General features: G+C 41.8%; 1 protein-coding gene and 1 pseudogene across 1 annotated transcript in view; one reads left to right on the forward strand and one right to left on the reverse strand.

Annotated features, from left to right (window-relative positions):
* Fam199x (family with sequence similarity 199, X-linked) overlaps positions 1 to 13187 on the reverse strand; it is a 35797-nt gene extending 22610 nt beyond the window's left edge. The window contains exon 1 of the mRNA XM_027432037.2: positions 12726 to 13187. Within this exon, the coding sequence (XP_027287838.1) occupies positions 12726 to 12922 (197 nt within the window). The 5' untranslated portion in view covers positions 12923 to 13187. The remainder of the gene's footprint in view (positions 1 to 12725) is intronic.
* LOC100755595 lies at positions 5939 to 6571 on the forward strand (annotated as a pseudogene).
* Positions 13188 to 13247: the final 60 nt, after the last annotated feature.

Below are 13247 nucleotides of genomic sequence, written 5' to 3' on the forward strand. Positions count from 1 at the left end.
TTCACTAAGTTGCACAGACTGGAAAAGAACTCACTCTGTAGCCCAGAAAGGTCTTGAGCTTAAAATGTATCTGCCTCAGCTTTCCCAATAGCTGGGATTACAGTTCTGTACCATCAACCCAGCTGAAATTAGCTTTTTTTATTTATAATTAATTATTTGGCCAAAGAAAATTTCTCCTAGGATAGGCTACTTGAAAGGTAACTACTGAATCAAAGAATATGTACAATTCTAAGGTTCATGGTACATTTAAGCAAAAAGGTTTCTGAAATGGGTAAGACAGTTCAGAGAGTAAAGGAAGTCTAATGACCAGAGTTCCATCCTTGGAATCCATATAAAGGTGGAAGGAGAGAACTAAGAACAGAAAGGTGTCCTGTGACCTCATCTGGCAAGATATTGTGGTGTGTGCCTTTAATCCCAGCACTCGGGTTCAAGTCTAGCCTGGTCTACATATCAAGTTCCAGGCCAGACAAGACTACATACTGACACCGTGCTTCACAAAAACAAAGAAAAAATATATCAGTTATTTCTCTGTTATTTGTGTTAATGCTTCATTACTGCTTTTATGAGTATTTCAGACATCCAAAGATATAACATTTTGTCACTAGTGTATGTTATATATCTTGCAATATACAGATCTTTTTCTTTTGTAAATTTCCACTAGTTTTATATTATTACTCATTAAGATCAGACATAATCGTAAGTTGCCTTGACAGGAGCATAGGCAATTAATCCTTAAAATAATAACTAGTATTTTCAATACAAGTAAGCTCCTGGAATAATGACTTCCTGAAGTAAAGTCTATTATTAGGCTGTTCCTCATCCTTCATTAAATTCAGCTTTACTTGAATTATATAATTTTGAAAAATTCCTAATCTGTTCTGTATGACTTGGCAAAATTTAGGCAATAAAAACTGGATGGTATCTTTTCCTCTGAGATGAAGGTAAAATATTATAAAGCACTGAAACACAAACACTTATCTAATTTAGTTCAATAAATAAAAAGCAGATGTCAATAAACTTTCATAAATATAAAATTCACCTAAGAATTCTAGAACATTTTCATTTTGCGGTTTTGTATATATTTGCATGTATGGGGGAGGGATATATATGTACATGTGTGTGTTTAGACCAGAAGACAACCTTGTGTCAATTTTCAGGGACTGTGTACTTTTTGATTTGAGACAGGGTCTTGCTGGCTAGAACTCACCAAGTAGGCTAGGCTGGCTGGCCAGTAAGCCTCGGGGACCTGCCTGTACTTGTAGATTACAAGTACAGGATACTGCACCAAGTTTTGAGTTCTGAGGTTTGAATTCAGCAAATCTTTACTGACTGAGCCATTTCCCTGGAACCTAAAGCATTTTCTTCTTCTTGGTTTTTTTTTTTTTTTTTTTTTTTTGGTTTTTCGAGACAAGGTTTCTCTGTGTAGCTTTTGGAACCTGTCCTGGCACTCCCTCTGGAGACCAGGCTGGCCTCGAACTCAGAGCTCCACCTGCCTCTGCCTTCCAGGTGCTGGGATCAAAGGCGTGCGCCACCAATGCCAAACCTCTAAAGCATTTTTTAATCTTATTTAGTTTTATCTTATGGCTACTAGGTAGATAATATCCTCATTAAAAAATAATAATGCTGGGGGAACAGCTCAGTTGGTAAGGTTCCTGTAGTGCTAAATATGAGGACCTGCGTTTTAGCTCCAGCACCCACGTAAGGAAGACTGGAACGCCGGGCATTGGTGGCACACGCCTTTAGTCCCAGCACCTGGGAGGCAGAAGCAGGTGAATCTCTGTGAGTTGGAAGCCGGCCTGGTCTATGGAGCGAGTTCCAGGACAGCCTCCAAAGCAATATAGAGAAACCCCGTCTCGAAACCCCACCCCACGCCCACAAAAAAAGAAAAAGAAAGACTGGCACAGCAATGTGAGCATGAAATTCCAGTGATGGGATGATACAGATAAGAGGATACTGTCTTGCTGGGCAGCTGGTCTAGCCAAATCAGTGAGTTCTAGGTTCAATGAGAGATCCTATTTCAAGAAATAAAGAAAATAATAAATTAGGAGCTGGAGAGATGGCTCACTGGTTGCTCCTACAGAAGACTGCAGCTCATGTCTCAGCATCCACATGGAGGCTCAGAACCATCTGTGAACTCTGACACCCTCTTGTGGACACCATGAGCACTGCATGTATGTGGTGCACAGACATGCATGTAGACAAAATACATAAAAGAAATAAAAATTTAAAGTTGTCATTTAAAAAATAAGCTGGAGAGTGATTGAGAAAGACACCTGACATCAACCCTTGTACAAATGAACACATATACACATTGATAAACAAGTACACACATATGCACTGATAATAATAAACAACCCAACAGAATAAACCAAATTATCAGGTCCCACAATAAAAGCTCTAAATAACAATCAAAATTCTGTCCCAGGTGCAGCAATATAGTGAGAAAACTATTTTTCCTTGTCTTCAAATCCCATGTAACTCCATACCACTCCCTACCTTTGTTCATTCACCTATTCAACAATTGTTAGTAACACGTACGTAAGTGCCAAATACTACCTTCAGTGGTGGGGGAAGCTGCTACTAGTTGTTTTTAATTAGAATTGCCTTTCAACTTGCAAAAATCCTGTGGAAACAGGTTTGCCTCCTTGAGCAATAATGACATTCTTCACAAAAAGCCCATCACACTTAACAATCCGACATGTCAATCACTGAAGAGAGTCAGGATGTTGCTTGCTTTTGTCCTCTTTCTATGTTCCTCAGGGTTTCAGACTTGTGAGTTTATAGCAAGACTCTGGATTCTCTCAGGCACTGATGCCTTTTTTTTAAAGATTTTATTTATTATGTATACAACATTCTGCTTCCATGTATATCTGTACACCAGAAGAAGGCACCAGATCTCATAACGGATGGTTGTGAACCACCATGTGGTTGCCGGGAATTGAACTCAGGACCTCTGGAAGAGCAGTCAGTGCTCTTAAGCTCTGAGCCATCTCTCCAGCCCCCACTGATGCCTTTTTTATCAGTAGCAAGTGAAAAGGATTCAGAGCTAAAACAAATAATTGGCAAAACAGAAAAATAGTACCTTTCCCTGTGAAAGATTTTTAAATTCTACATATGTAAATCTAATCTAATTTACAAATATAACTCTTTGCCTGGTGGTGGTGGCGAAAGCATTTAATCCCAGTGTTGGGGAGGCAGAGGCAGGAAGATCTCAGTGAGTTCAAGGCCAGCCTGGTCTACAGAGCGAGTTCCAGGACAGGCTCCAAAGCTACACAGAGAAACCTTATCTTGAACGCCCCCCCCAAAAAACAAATATAACTCTTCTTATATTTAAGCAATGCAGAACAACAAAGTAATATTTATCCATTTCTGGCAGATGGTACTATGTGAACAAGAGGTTTATAATTTCCCTTCTACTCCCTTCCCCAAATAGAAACTTGAAAAATAAAAGATGCATTTCAAATATGTACAAATAATATTATTTTATTGGCTATTTTTTTTGTTTTTTGTTTTTTTCAAGACAGGATTTCTCTGTGTAGCTCTGGCTGTCCTGGAACTCACTCTATAGACCAGGCTGGCCTTGAACTCAGAGATCCATCTACCTGCCTCTACTTCCCCAGTGCTTGGATTAAAGGTGTGCACTTGGATTAAAGGTGGCAAATAGTATTATTTTAAAAATATAAAGTAAATGCCCCCAAAACATGAAGAATAACTGCTATATCTCAATAATGGTTTCTTCAAACTATGTATTGAAAATGAGAGTACTGGGCTGGGGAGATGATAGAGTTAAAGCACTTGCCACAAAAGTCCAAGGACCAGAATTGGAATCTCAGAACCCATGAGAATATTTAGGGTCCCTACCCTAAAGTATTGTCCACCTATAATTCTAGCATTCTGAAGACTGAGATAGGGAATCCTCAGGACAAGCTGATTAGACAAACTAGCTGAATGGGCAACCCCTGGCTTCAGTTGAGAGATCCTGCCTGAATGAACAACATGGAGAGCAGACAAAAACAACTGTCAACATTACTTGAGCCTATACACACACACATGTACTCACATACATGAACACACACACATCATACACAGGAGAAAAAAACAGGAAAGTACACAACATAATTATAATAAATGGCTCACAAATTAAACTATATATAGGACATATAATTTAATTTGTGAATCACACACACACATATGTATATGTATATGTATATGTATATGGGGAGAGAGAGAGGGTGCATACCTAATCTTGCCTTATTACGTAAAAAGGTTGAGCATGCTTATTCTAAAAATCCAGAATTTACAGTGTCCCTCAAATCCAAAAGTTTTTGCAGGCCAGTTTTATACCATGAGTAGAAAATTCCACCCCAATCTCACATGATGGAATATAGTTAAAATAAAGGTGTAGTAAAAATTATATAAAATTTGCTTCAAACTATGTCTGCAGTATACATTCGAAACCTAAACTTAGTATTTAGACTTTGTTCACATCTCTAACATATCTCATTATGTATGTCAATACTGCAACACACATATACATACACCCCTCTCAGAAACACATCAGATTCCAAGTATTTCAGATAAGCAGTCCTCAATCTGTATTTGTACATAGAAAACAACATGAAAAGAAACAAAGTGTTGACTATGTTCTCTCTAAGAAAATAGATATGAGCTGTCAATTTTCTATGAGCTTTTTGCAATAAAAAATTAAATAAGATTCTTTTAGACTGTTCAGATGGTTTTGAACTCTCAATGAATCTCCAGTGTCTGTTCAGCATGTAATCTATCAAACTTATGAGACTTTATACTTTTAAATTACTGATTTTTATTTGTATGTGTGTTTTCCCGGCATGTATGTGTGTGTACCATGTGCATGCCTGGTGCCCATGGAGATCAGAAGAGGGTGTTGGATCCCTTGGAAACGGAGTTACAGATGGTTGTCAGCTGCCATGTGGGGATTCGGGATGAAACCCTGGTCCTGTAGGAGAGCAGCCAGTGTTCTTAACTACTGAGCTATCTCTCCAGCCCCAGCCCTTACATTTTAGTCCGCTCAGGCTGCCAAACACTCAAATTCTAACTTAACATTACTCTCAAAGGAGACTTTCTACAAAACTTTAAGAGAAAAATGTTGAAAAAAGTCCCAATATTTATGGTGTTTCACTTTTTAAAATTAAGCTTGTTGTTCAAATTTTAGGGTTTTTTTGTTTTTTTGTTTTGTTTTGATTTAAGAGAAAAGCCAATAGCATTTCTTCCAAAGGCTATACTAGAGTACATACGGACTAAAGACTTGGCTATTTTGGTAAGTAGTCATTTAAATGCTAAAATTAAACTGGTTGCTTTTGCTTGTGCCTGTGATTCCAGTACGCAGCAAGCCACAGCGGGGAAGAATATTATATGAGTTTGAGCCTAGCCTGGGCTACAAAGCAAATTCAAGAAGACCCTAGGCTACAGGGTGTTCCAGGCCAGCTTGGGCTACAGTGCAAAACACTATGTTAAAAATAAAATTAGAAAAATTTCAAACTTAAGGAAAGAGCTAGGCTCTTTTCTGAGGGGAAGAATGGGGGTAAATATGGGGGAGAGGGAAGAAACTGGGGAATGGAAGGCGGGAAACTGCAGTTGGGATGTAATATATGAGGGAAGAATTAAACAACTAGGCATGGTGCAGGCCTGTAAACCTAGCACTCAGGAAGTAGAGGCAGGAGGAGCAACACAAGTCCCAGGCCAGCTTGGTGTTCATAGTGAGTTAAAAAACAAAAACCAGGGAGCTGGGCGGTAGTGGCGCATGCCTTTAATCCCAGCAACGGGAGGCAGAGGCAGGCGGATCTCTGTGAGTTCAAGGTCAGCCTGGTCTCCAGAGCGAGTTTCAGGACAGCCTGCAAAGCCACACAGAGAAACCCTGTCTCGAAAAAAACAAAATAAAACAAAAAATTGGAAGAGAAAGATGGCAGCGCCGAGCCTCCCCCGCGCCGCTGTATGGGCAGGTGGGTCTTGGAGCCTTCAGTGATGTGTATTAGCCTTCAGAGGCCATATTCCTGCTACTAGATGCGCTCTAGGTGGCCAAGCTAGCTGGAGTGGAAATATGCCTTGAAGTGGGAGCTGGGTCTGGTATGGTATCTGCATTTCTGACCTCCATTACAGGGCCTCGGGCCTTGTGCAGGTGCACTGACATCAACCCCTTGATGTCTGTACCCTGGAGACAGCGCTCTGTAACAGAGTCCACATTCAGCCAGTAATTACAGATTTGGTCCAAGGCTTGCTGCCCAGAATGAAGGGGAAAGTTCATCTGATGGTGTTTAACCCCTCACCCCATGTGGAGTGACTCCTCCTGAAGAGGTAGGAAGTCACAGAATAGAAACAGCTTGGGCTGCTGGCAGAAACGGTCGGGAAGTCATGAACAGGTTCTTCCCTATGGCTTCAGAATGTCTCTCCCCAAGAGGGCTCTACTAAGTTACCATAAATCAATCTACAAGAAATTTTTAAAATACTGAAGACAAAAGGTCTGCAAGGGACCATAGCACTTTTCAGGCAAGCAGGCCAAGAACTTCTATCAGTCCTCAGGTTCAGCAAGTCCTAGTGTCCCAAGAGCCACCAAAGTATGCAAGAACTGCCTGAAGCTGAGTGCTGAGCTCAGTAGGTTTGAGACTGATGCTATTTTTTGGCCAAACAATTTTATCAGAAATTTGTCACAAAGAAAAAGGTGGAGTCCAGGTGGTGGTGGCAGCAGCGCACGATTTTAGTCCCAGAGATGAGTTCAAGACCAGCCTGGTCTACAGACTGTGTTCCGAGGACAGCCAGAGCAACACAGAGAAACCCTGTCTCAATAAAAGGAAAGGTGAGGCTAGATCAACAGCTAAGAGTGCTGGATGCTCATACAGAGGGTTGGGGTCCAACTTTCAGTAGCCACATGGTGGCTCACAGTCACCCATAACTCCAGTCCCAATGGGTCATGCCCTTTTCTGACCTCCATCATACCAGACACACACTTAGTAAACATACATAATGTACAACACCCATATGCAGAAAACAAAATAAACCTTAAAAAAAAAGATGGCTGGGCAGTGGTGGCACAACTGTAATCCCAACACTCGGGAGGCAGAGGCAGTTAGATTTCTGTGAGTTCAAGGCCAGTCTGGTCTACAAGAGCTAGTTCCAGGACAGACTCCACAGCCACAAAGAAACCCTGTCTCAAAAAAAAAAAAAAAGAAAAAAGGAAGAAAGAAAAAAAGAAAGAAAAACATGTTAAGCTGGGCCATGTTGTTTTCAGAGACTCAAGTATGTGGGTATATTTGTGCAAGTACATGTGTATATTCTATTTATAATTTACACTTTGTTATATTTATATATGAAAGGATGTTTGATTTAGCATTGGCTATAATAGCAAAGTAATATGATCACCCTAAATGTCCATCAGAAAGGATACTAGTTAAAATAAATCTCAGCTATCCATTCTACTAAACATACAGCCATGAAACCAGTCAGTGGAGACCCCCGAGCCAGAGGTTCCATGGTGACTAGTTACAACTGAGTGCAAAGAAGGGGCAGATGAATTTTATCCCATGCATGCTATTTTGAAAAGTCACCTATGGCAAAGTATTGATGTGTGCACATAACAAAGGCTTGGGAGGTAAGCTGCAGGAATAAAAGAACTTTCACTCATAGAACAAAAACACAACAAAACATGAGGCTATCAAGATGGGATAAAGTGCCTGACACACAAGACTGATAAACCTCCAGTTCCATGTCTACGTGGGAAAACTGCAGCTGGTTTAAAAGACATAAACTGGAGATGGGGATGTAGCTCAGTGGTAAAGTGCATTTCCTAGCTATCGTTATACCCTACAGTGAAAATAGAAAAAGAAGATAGAAAACACATAGTGAGAATTTTTTGTGTACTAAGTGGTGACTAAATACGTAGTTAAAAAATCTTACAGCTGATCTGGGCCTGGCCTTGGTGGTACACAGTTGTAATGCCAACTGCTAAGGAGATGATGTATAAAGGGGAAAATCTTTATGGTTAGCCTGGATAAGTCAGCAAGATCCTGTAAGATCAACATAAAAATATGGCAAAGAATATACAATTGGAGTAGAGCATTTGCTTAGCATGCATGAGGCTCTAGAACAATCTCCTGTTCTGCAGGAACCAACTAATCACCCAACTAAGTCACTGATATATTCAGTAGCTCATTTCACATCCTGCCAGAAAAGTACACAAAACTCAGGTATTGTCCTCACCCACACACTTTTCACAACGGTTTATGTCGATGAAAGATGAAGAGAGTTTTATTATCCTCTTCCATCTCATATTTGAGATATAGGAATTACCAATATTCTTAGGAAGGAAGCAAGAGATAGAAAAGTAGGTAAATGAAACCTCTTTTTACAATGAATGAACTTCACCAAAAAAAAAAGTCTTAAACATGCATTTATAACACTGACATTTTATTTATAAATCTCATTTTTGACTTATTAAAATGTATTCTACTCTTCTAAAATTCTAGACAAACTGTTGTAATTTAAGAAAAGCAGCATGAGGGAAAAGATACCACGCAACAGGATTCAAGCAGAAGGTTTTTTTTTTTTTTTTTATTAGGGAAGGGGAGAAGAAAGGCCTCCGAGTACAGGAGCAGCAGGAGAGGAAGGGGGGCAACAGACAGACAGAGATGGATGGATGGATGGATGGAGGGAGGGAGGGAGGGAGGGACAGACAAACAGACAAGGATGGGAGGTGGACAGAGCCCTTTTAAAAGTGAACAGAGTGAATATGCACAGGGGGTGCTTTTAGTGGCTGCAGCTGAGAGAGCATATCCTATCAGAATCCCAAGGACAGGCCTGCACAGATGCCCGAATACTAACACAAACCCAATTACATCATGAAATGTAGTCACAGGAAAAGGTAAATGTTTCTGAGATGGAGCTGAGAAACTTAACCCAGACCTGTTTCAAACTCCTGGGTCAAGTGATTCTCCTATTTTGGCATCTCAAGTAATGCAGATCATTTGTGTATACCATTGCAACTATCCAGACAGTGAGTTCCTTAACAAAGGCATTTACTTGTGATGGAATTTACTTTCCCCCAAATCCAGACTGCTGGTATGGCAACCTATGTCACAGATGAGATCCAACCTTAGAGACCATTAGTACTAGTGCTCTGACTTCCTGGGTTAATGACATTGTAGATACAGCCTAGTATCTCATAAATGAGAAGGCACAAACTGTCATCATCACAAGGCTCTTATCAAGGGCATTATTTAAATAGTCTGGCCATTTTCTTATCTGGTAGCAAACAGGAAGCAAAATAAAGATAGACCAAATATCTAACCATTGACAAACTTTCTAAGTGCAATAAACTTTATTTTATAATGACTAAATTTTAAGTCGAATTTTCATGCTCAAATATTTGTATCTGCTCTATGGACTATGGCATGACTTGGCAAATGATGTAGAAAAAAAAAGATGCATAGATTCCAAAATAAAAGAACTCCCCAGCCGGGCGTTGGTGGCACACACCTTTAATCCCAGCACTCGGGAGACAGAAGCAGGCGGATCTCTGTGAGTTCAAGGCCAGCCTGGTTTCCAGAGAGAGTGCCAGGATAGGCTCCAAAGCTACACAGAGAAACCCTGTCTCGAACCCCCCCCCAAAAAAACCCCAACAATAATAAGGCAGTCTAGAGCAAAAATCCATTGTACATATATTACCAACTCCTTTCTCACCCACTTTCTGATGAAAAATACATATAGCTGGATTCCTGCTTACTGTTCCAAGCCTTGGGAAAAGTTGGGTTGAAAGGGGACATTAGAAATGAAACAGTCAATGCAAATTTGGTGGCTCTTGCTTCAATCTAGTACTCGGGAGACCAGGACAGAACTGTTTCAAGATCCAGCCCAGTGTGGGTTACACAGTGAGTTCCAGCCCAGCCTAGACTACTGCATGAAACCCTATCTGAAATAAACAAAAATAACTAAGTAAATAAGCAGACAGGAAGTAGGAGAAATGATGCTTGACTTCAGAAAACTGAACCTTAATAGGAGCCTCCCTCTCCTTTCCACCCTGACTGACCTACTCTGGAAAACAGTCTTGAGTTTAAGAGTCTTTAAGGGGTGATAACAGAGGAGAACAAGTTGTAAAAGAAAAACAAAACAAAGGCCGGGAAGTGGTGGCGCACGCCTTTACTCCCAGCACTCAGGAGGCAGGAGGATCTCTGTGAGTTCGAGACCAGCCTGGTCTACAAGAGCTAGTTCCAGGACAGCCTCCAAAGCCACAGAGAAACACTGTCTCAAAAAACCAAAAAAAACCCAAAAAAAAACAAACAAAAGAAGAAGAAGAAGAAGAAGAAGAAGAAGAAGAAGAAGAAGAAGAAGAAGAAGAAGAAGAAGAAGAAGAAAAACAAAACAAAAAAATCCTTGAATGCTGGGAACAGAATTTGTGTCTTCTTCCAGAGAAGGACTTTCTTTTCTTTTCCTTCCCTCCTTCCTGGTTTTTCAAGACAGGGTTTCTCATTGTAAGAGCCCTGGCTGTCCATGCTCTTAACCACTGAGGTATCTCTCCAGCCCCTCACCTCTCTCTCACGCCATCCCTTACTGTAATCACCAGATTTGGGCAGTGATTATCCTCAATCAATCACCAGAGATTGCAAACTCTGAAATTATTTAAATTTACTGGGTTTGTAACTTTGTTTAGTGCTTCAAACATTAAGTGCCTTAAACACAATTAATTTTGTTTCCCATGCATGTAAGTTGTGTGACCATTGATACCATTAGATCCTTTAGTTCTTTTTTTTTTCATTTTGCTTTTTTTTTTCTGAGACATGGTTTCTCTGTGTACCAGTCTGGGCTATCCTAGAACTCACTCTGGAGACCAGGCTGGCCTCAAACTCCCGAGTGCTGGGATTAAAGGAGTACACCACAGCGCCCTGCAGTCCTTTAGTTCTAATCCAAGCTTCATCACTGGCTCCAAAGGAGTAGTCTATGACTGAAAGGATCTGACTAGGAATTATGAACTTCACACTTGGTCTTTCTCTCTTGGCCTCAGTTTCTTCAGTATGCAATGAAGACTTAGAATTTTTGTAAAAAAAACTCACTGTTTTAAAATGTGTTGTGCTGGTATTCTAAATGATTATTTTGCTATAATATTGTTTCCCAAGACTGTAAATTTACCTTTTTTGTTTTGTATTTTTGTTGCTTTTTTGAAATTTACCTTTTAAAATCTCATTATATATGTAAATGCATGAGTTACACAGTAAAGATTAGATTGATTGAAGGATTGGAGGGGAATATGTGAAAAATATGGATGGCTGTAACCAAACACACAAAGCAAACCCGGACCAGAAACCAGAACTGCATTGCTTATCTCTATTATCCACCCATACATAGGTGGATTATTTCCCTCATCTCTCATCCACACTCTGCCAGCCTTTGTGTGCATGTGCATTGTGTGTATAAAGTTGAGGGGCTAGAAACATGGCTCCAAGGTTAAGAGTATGTACTGGTCTTGCAGCAGACCCAAATTCTGTTCCCAGCATCCACATACAGGCTGTTCACAACCACCTGTAACTCCAGTTCCATGGAGTCTGATGTCTCTGGTCTCCATAGACACCTGCACTCACATTCATATGCCCCCCACACACACACTTTTTAAAATCAACCATTTTTAAACGTTGAGGCCAAGTTGAAAACCCCTTTCAAATTGCCCAAACTAGATATAACACTTAAATGTTTGCATGTGCAGAACACTGCCTTCCAATAAAATAATTTAGATGAACCCTCTGAAGAAATTATTTGTACAAATCAGCCCATCCTATACTTGCTCTATTTCCCTTACCAGGGATGCAAACCACGTGGTATATTTTAGGAATGAATCTTACAGAGTTTACATTTTGGGCTAGCCAAGGATAGGTGTTCATAAAGGAGAGAAAAAAATTAACTAGCTTTTAGGTATAGTTCAGTAGGCAGAATGATTGTCTAGCATGCATGAGGTTCTGGTATCAATCCACAGTGCTTCAAAATTACAACTTTGAACTGATTAAAATACAGTAAGCTTAGTTGGACATCACAAATATTCGTAATCCCAGAAATTATGAGACAGAGGTGGGGTTCAGAAGTTCAAGGTCATCCTCACTGCATGACCGGTTTTACTGATAGACTAAGTAAGCTACATGAGATCCTGATTTCAAAGCAATAAGGGGGCATGGGAGGGAGACTCATTTTCTAGTGCTCTGGTACAATTTTGTTTAGGGCGAGGTTAAAAATTGTGAAAGAGGAGGTCCGAGCATTAAAAGTGCTTTCTTTCATAAAATCCACCAATCGATTTTGGGCTCTCTCGTATCTACTCAATAGTGTACCGGAAATGAAAGGGGTTAAACTTTTGCAGATAAATCTAAAAATCAAGAGTTAGGGTTTAGGATTCTCAGCGGACAGATGGGGGCGGGGGATCACGAAGAGGTAAAGGAGACGATCTGATCTGGAAGGGAGGAATCGCTAGAATCCAAAGAGGAAAGGGGGAGAAGAAAGAAGGCATGGGGTAACCAGTCTTGGAAAAAATCAGAGGGCAGGGGGTGAAACTGGGAGGAGCTGGTAAGAGCTTTGGTCAAAGGAAGATGGGGGAGGGGGCAGCTCGCTGCTCAGCCCAGCACGAGGGACCAGGAGCACACGGCAGGAGCGCTAGCCGGCGTCCTCCGGCCGCCTGCGGGGATGCGGGAAGTCCGCCCCTGCTCTGGGAAGAGCTCCTTTACCTGTTGGTGTGAAAACGATGGAGCGGATCCGTGCGATGGCAGGAGGAGAGCTGGCAGCCGAAGTCGCTGATGTCCAGGCAGCCGGGTTCCTCGCTGGGGCAGGTGCCCACCCCACGAGGGGGTCCTAGGAGCGGGAAGGGTTCCTCTGGGGTTAGAAACTTCTCATAGGAAGTGGTGGCCGATGTCTCGTCCGACATGGTGGGAGATGGGCCGGCTTGGACTCGCGGGCTGGAGATGGGCTACTCTGGCGCTCGCCCCTTCCCCCACGCTAACCTGTCCGCGGTGGCCGCCGCCCCCGGGTGTGCCCACCACCACAGCTGCCCGAGGAGTGACGGGCTCTGCACAAAGGTCGTTGGAAGCCTCAGGGACCCAGCGGTCACCCAGTCAGCTTCTCTGAAACCTCGGAAGCCGCCGCCGCTGCCGGGCCCAGGGAGTCACTGCGGCGCCGCCGCCCGGCTTGGCCGCCCCGCCCACTGCGCTCGCCGCCCGCTGCGGCTTCGGTCCGCCCCGCGGCCGCCGCCA

The sequence above is a fragment of the Cricetulus griseus genome, chromosome X (genome assembly GCF_003668045.3).
Source record: "Cricetulus griseus strain 17A/GY chromosome X, alternate assembly CriGri-PICRH-1.0, whole genome shotgun sequence".
NCBI classification, from domain to species: domain Eukaryota; kingdom Metazoa; phylum Chordata; class Mammalia; order Rodentia; family Cricetidae; genus Cricetulus; species Cricetulus griseus.